Source organism: Paramormyrops kingsleyae, chromosome 2 (genome assembly GCF_048594095.1).
Source record: "Paramormyrops kingsleyae isolate MSU_618 chromosome 2, PKINGS_0.4, whole genome shotgun sequence".
Lineage (NCBI taxonomy): Eukaryota > Metazoa > Chordata > Actinopteri > Osteoglossiformes > Mormyridae > Paramormyrops > Paramormyrops kingsleyae.
In genome coordinates, this window is record NC_132798.1 from 2,429,849 (window position 1) to 2,436,169 (window position 6,321).

At 38.6% G+C, this 6,321-nt stretch overlaps 1 protein-coding gene across 1 annotated transcript; it reads left to right on the forward strand.

Annotated features, from left to right (window-relative positions):
* Positions 1–1,058: 1,058 nt before the first annotated feature.
* Positions 1,059–1,970, forward strand: cmlc1 (cardiac myosin light chain-1). Its single transcript, XM_072703471.1, has one exon. It carries the CDS (start codon positions 1,072–1,074, stop codon positions 1,717–1,719), a length of 648 nt encoding a protein of 215 aa, XP_072559572.1. The 5' UTR covers positions 1,059–1,071; the 3' UTR covers positions 1,720–1,970.
* The last annotated feature ends 4,351 nt before the right edge of the window (positions 1,971–6,321 follow it).

The window sequence follows — 6,321 nt, forward strand, 5'->3', positions numbered from 1 at the left end:
GTCAAGGTGAAGGCTCCAATGGCTTAATGAAGGCTTACATGACATAAGGCCTATCATCCAGCTTCAGTTTGTGCTACTGGTGACGAGAAACACGCCAGTAAGGCTATTGCAACAACACCTCTGTGTATAATGGATTGTCCTGCCTTACATACCTGAAAACAAGCTTCTGTTACATTTTACAGTCAGAGTGAACTGAGGCCTGTCGTCCGTCGTCCCCAAAGAGTATCAGCTGATGGATGTTTTTAAAATCTCTGATGGGCATCACATTCCACTAACTTTGGTAATTTGATGTTGATATATTCCCATTGCCCAAATCTGCATGTGTGTATGTGAGTGTGTGTGTGTGTATACATATACATATATTTGTGTACTATATATATTTGCACAATGTATATGTATACTGTGATGGGCTGCCCCCCATCCTGGGTTGTCCCCCGCCTCGTGCCTGTAGCTTCCGGGACAGGCTCCGGACCCCCCGCAACCCAGAAGGATTTTGAAAACTAAGTAAGAATATAGGAGAATGTGACTGAACATGGATGGATGCGTGTGTGTGTATGTATGTATGTATGTATGTATGTATGTATGTATATATATATATGGCAGAATAGCATCATTCATGTTTTCATAATAATTCATGTGCTTCATAAATATATTCTATTTAATTCCACATTGGTGATACACAAATGTATGAATGAAAAGAGTTAGGGGAATTATTTTCAAGAGTCTACATATTTTATTATTTACACAAGACATTTACTAATTCACTACTTATCTAATTCTGTCTCAATATATGCTTAACTGTGAATCTAGAGAACATAAAGTACAGCTCCTGATGATTGTTATATCAATCCAGAACCAAAGGTCAAGAGTATGTAGCAAAATAGCTGTTAATAGCACGCAGGGACCTATTCAGTGAGGTGTTGGCAGAATGCTTCATTATGAAGACAGCTCTATTTCAAGATTCCTCCATTTATGGCAACATATAATGCTAAATAGCATAGCAGGACACAAGCCCCACCCACACAGTCGGTCCAACAAGATAAGGCTCACTATAAAAGCTTCCCACGACTTATGTCATTTCTACTCCACACATATTTCCACTTTGTACTGAAGCTGCTACAGTTAAGTGGAATGGCCCCCAAGAAAATCGAGCCCAAAAAACCAGAACCCAAGAAGGAAGCACAACCTCCTCCGAAACCAGCCCCTCCACCAGAACCAGAGCAACCCAAGGCGCCTGAGTTTGATCCGAAGAGTGTCACTATCGAATACGCACTCGACCAGATCGAGGAGTTCAAGGAGGCCTTCAGTCTCTTTGACCAAACACCCACAGGAGAGATGAAGATTACCTATGCGCAGTGTGGGGACGTGATGCGAGCCCTGGGCCAGAACCCGACGAATGCTGAGGTGCTGAAGGTCCTTGGCAAGCCACGCCCTGAGGACATGCACAGCAAGATGCTTGACTTTGACACCTTCCTTCCAATGCTCCAACATATCTCTCGCTCCAAAGACCAAGGAACCGTAGAGGACTTTGTCGAGGGCTTAAGAGTATTTGACAAGGAAGGCAATGGAACCGTCATGGGAGCAGAACTGCGGCACGTCCTGGCTACCCTTGGAGAGAGGTTGACGGAAGATGAGGTGGAACGTCTCATGGCTGGTCAGGAGGATGTGAATGGGTGCATTAACTATGTTTCTTTTGTCAATCACATCATGGCTGGATAAGAGATTCAGTTCAATTTTCATGTAACCAGAAACGTTTTGTCAAGGAATTTTCCCACTATACTCATCTATTAAGAAATACATATTTGGACAATGTACCTGATTAATTTTTTATATCCCCACATATTTCCTTTTATTAAAATTGTATTTTGATTCTATATTTCCAATTGATTATGAAGTGCAACTGCAGAAAACCCTGCTTTCTACAAAGACATTCTCTTGACTGTAAAACAATAAATGTAAATTAACTGTTACCGCAGTCTTGACTATCCTTAATTTTTCATGATGTATGAATCAAGCAAGGTAGTAGTTTAAACTGCATCCAATTTAATTTTATATAATTTACACAATTTTATAACCTCATAAACCTAATTACCTAATAAAGATATATAATTAACCATAACCTAATAAATATATATAGTATGATGTCCAAACTCAGACTGCATATGATGCAATTTAAAATGCTCTTGTGGGTTACTGCTTTGTTTTCACACTAAAAAAACAGGTCTAGTAGCGAGCCTTCAGGGATGACATAAAAAAGCTTATTTAACTGACATTAGCATAAGTTGATTAAACATTGTTTTAAGTTAAGTCTAAAGTAACATTCTACAGTGAAATCCTGAAGCTATGACTTCAATTGGCATCCTGCAGAAAAATGCTAAAACTTTTAGGCAGTAAACCTTTGCACAACTTTTCCATCACTGATGGCAGACTGTCTCGAGCTCTTTGTGATATACAGTGGTACCTCGGTATACGTCCGCTTTGGAATAATTCCAACTTGGTATACGTCCTGTTTGGATGCAAAATATTTTGCTTGGTATACGACCTTTGTTTGGAATACAACTTGCGTGCTAGAACTTGGGTCAAAATGAGTCATAACACCGCGCGCTACCCTTTACCTCCCTCGAGACAAAGCCATGACTGCCCACGTATGTCAGTACACCAGTTGCTACCATTCAGTGAACAACCCGCGCTATAACTATTTTTTGTGTTTTTTCAGCAAGGTAAAGTATGGTTAAATTTTCATTTATTTCATCTAATTGCTTTTGTATTCATGTATTTTAGTATTAAGCAGTGTTTAAATTATTTTTTACAACCCCATCAATGTATAATATGCCAATAACAATAGGAATGGATTAATAATTTTCCCTTTATTTCTTATGGGTTAACTGTGTTTGGTTACATCCTGTTTGGTATAAGTCCAAGGATCTGGAATGGATTAGGGACGTATACTGAGGTACCACTGTAGTTGTAATAATATGGCTGCATTGAATGCACATGCATTGATTGCAGTTTTAACAGCACAACTTCTGCAATTCTGCGCTATAACTCCTGAAAAGGGCCAGTTTGACCACTGCAGTATTTACGTATACAATGCAGCTGGACCATGGATATTTTCTTGCCTATTCATCTACATGGGGGTGGTGCAGTGATTAGCACTGTTGCCTCACACCTCTGGAACCAGGGTTGAGTCTCCACCAGTTTGCATGTTCTCCCCATGTCATTCAGGGGTTTCCTCCGGGTTCTCCAGTCTAATGCTAAGGTGAACTGGAGTTTACAATTTCCCTATAGGTGTGAATGGTATGTGAGTGTTCCTTATGATGGGTTGGTGCCCCATTCTGGGTTGTTCCCTGCCTTCTGTCCATAGTTTCCAGGATAGGCTAAAGAACCCTGCAACCCTGAATAGAACAAGTGGGCACAGAAAACAGACAGATGTATGAATGGATTTATATACACCTGTTAATAAAGATTCATACTCATTGATATTCAAAATTCATTGATTCATTATAAAGTTGTACTAATATATTGTAAGGAAGTCTATCCATATTTAGACCATGGGCAGGGTTGCGCATTGTAATGAATTGTCATATTAAATTGAAATTAATTTTGTCTGGAACTGATTTCACTAACTAGCAATCAATCACATATCCTCCTGAGACCCCACCCATTCATTTATGTCCATTGTAGTAGACATTTTATTTTTGCATCTATCTTTTCGCTGATGTTGGGAAACGTATTTATTCCTGTCGTACACTAAAGAGGACATGCTGTGAAATTAAAAATAAAAATTAATTTGAAAAAATCTAAATTGTAAGATGTCTTATTTCCTCCAAAGACAAATAACCTAAAATTGAAGGACACTTTTTTCCTTGGGTCTCAGGAGGATATGAGTGTAGTAATTATTAGCTCAGGTAAATTTTAATATCTCCACCAATGTATATGGAAATTAATTAAGTTTTAACTAATTAGTATTTAATGATGATTATTGACTAATTGTTATGCAGAATGGTTGGTTCCTCCAAACTCAATTGCGGAATCCCCGTGAGTCGGTTAATGTTAGTCTTGAATGGGATTCATTAATTAGCAGTATCGCTTAGTAACCTGGGTCAGAATGCTCATCCACCAAGCTACATCACTAGGTAATGTAAACGATCGGTAGCAAAGCTCCCCTCACGGCCTATGAGAGAGAATCTCATGATATTTCAGGTGAGTTTCCAGAGCTTAGTAGCCAGATCACACAGAGGCAGGGATTATTATGAGTACGCAACGAACGGAGGCTGAAGTTGTGTAAAAGACATGCATTTATTCCTAATACTACAACTAACAAAGGACTAACATTACACTTAACCCAAACAATAAACATGAAATAATGGAATAGAAAATAACAGAATGTAATTATGGAAATGCAATGGTCTTGGCAGTTGGTTGCAGAGCCTGATGAGCTGACGGGATGATGGCACTGAGGAAGGCACGGCGTTTGGAGTGGTTGTTGGAGTGGAGCCCCTTGGATTCTCTATCCTTGTGAAGCTTTAAGCTGGTATAACTTTTGATGCATGCACTTTCATGGTAACCACTGACCAGATTTAGAATCAGGAGTGATTGTCCATCAGTTTGACACCAAACATACCATACCAGTCTGGTGGTTCACACATCATACCATCTGCTTTAATTAATTAATAATTACTTGTATTATGTATGTTACTGACTCACATCAGTATACAGTATAGGTGTTTTGGGTTGCACCTCAACAGATGTTACACCTTGGGTAAATGGTACAGACATTACATGACATATTCACATTCAAACAGCCCATCTTACCCTTAGATAGGCATGGCCGTTTGTGGTAATACCAATTTAAATTGCACATCTGGGAACAACATATTTCGGTTGGTGTGGCTTATCCCAATTAGTCTGCTCTCCAGAATGGAAAATGTACATATTAATTCAGTTCTTTTAATTCAGAATAGTAGGACAAAGAAATGCTAATGGACCACAAAGATCAGATAAGGGCCACAGAGGAATGTGGAAGAAAAAAAGGGGGGGGGGGGGGTTGGTTAAACAAAGAAAGAAGAACATCTGGAAGTTAGGACACACTAAGATACCTGGTTACACTATTTAATTTTCAAGATTCTTCTGGTATAACCATGAGAACATATATGCAGCGGTAGCTATACATATTTATTTATTAAAATTTATATAAGTGTTTGTGTGTGTGGGGTCACTAACCCTCCTTTGGTGCCTAGGCCAGTGAGTACCTCTCGTATCAGGGTAGGCCTTGTCTCAGGCCATCTGGAATCTAAGCTCTGTCATAATCCTACATGAGTCTCCAGTTTGCCCATCATCAAACCAGATACATAATGTTAAAATATGTTTACGTAATTGGATGAATGTGATAACATCTAATGCAATCTATCTGTGTCAAAACCAAGCACATTTCATGCATATATATATATATATATATACAGTACAGGAAGCAGAGAGCAGAGTCCTTTGCACTCAAAAATGTCTTTTTTTTTATATTGCTTGTACAGAACCCAGTGCATCCACATCTGGATGTAGATGTCAGCAATTACATGCATATATTTGTAAGATGTTGATGTCTCCCTTTCCAGAAATCAGGTTTTTGCAGCATACTGAATGCTCAGTGCACCGCCATTTTTACACTGAGAGCATATGGTCATTGTGCATCAGTATGTCTGACTGAGTAGCTAACTACCTGGTTTACATCACAATATGTCTTATATGGTACCAGGCAGGCTGGTTATTTTCCATTACAGTTCCTTGGCCAGTATCTGAGTGAGGAAATGATCAGTTCTGGCATTTCTCCTTTCCTCTACATGAGCTGAAGGACCACACTCTTTCTGAGTCTTTGGTGAGCAATCAGAGTATCATTTTTACATAAGCAAAGACGTTTCGAGATGTTCGAGATGTATTGTGACTACACATCTGCAGCAAGCAGTCTACCTTTTTGCTGGGTATTACATAAAGTGGCAGTGTGCTTTGCTTGGGAATAGCTGTCCATCCACAGTAATGCTCTCTCGAAGGATAAAGCAGACAGTCTGGTTTTGGATATAAAGGCTCCATATATCCATTGTCAGTGCAAATTTGTGTAACTGAAGGTGAATGTAACTTTATATATATATATATATATATATATATATATATATATATATATATATATATATATATATATATAAGTATGTTTGTGTCCATCACCCCACAAAGACAACAGTGGAAACATAGTATCCACCTAACTAGACACATGTTTATACATTGTTATTAAAGATGTCTTAAGCATTTAAGATTTTAGCATTTTTTCAGTGA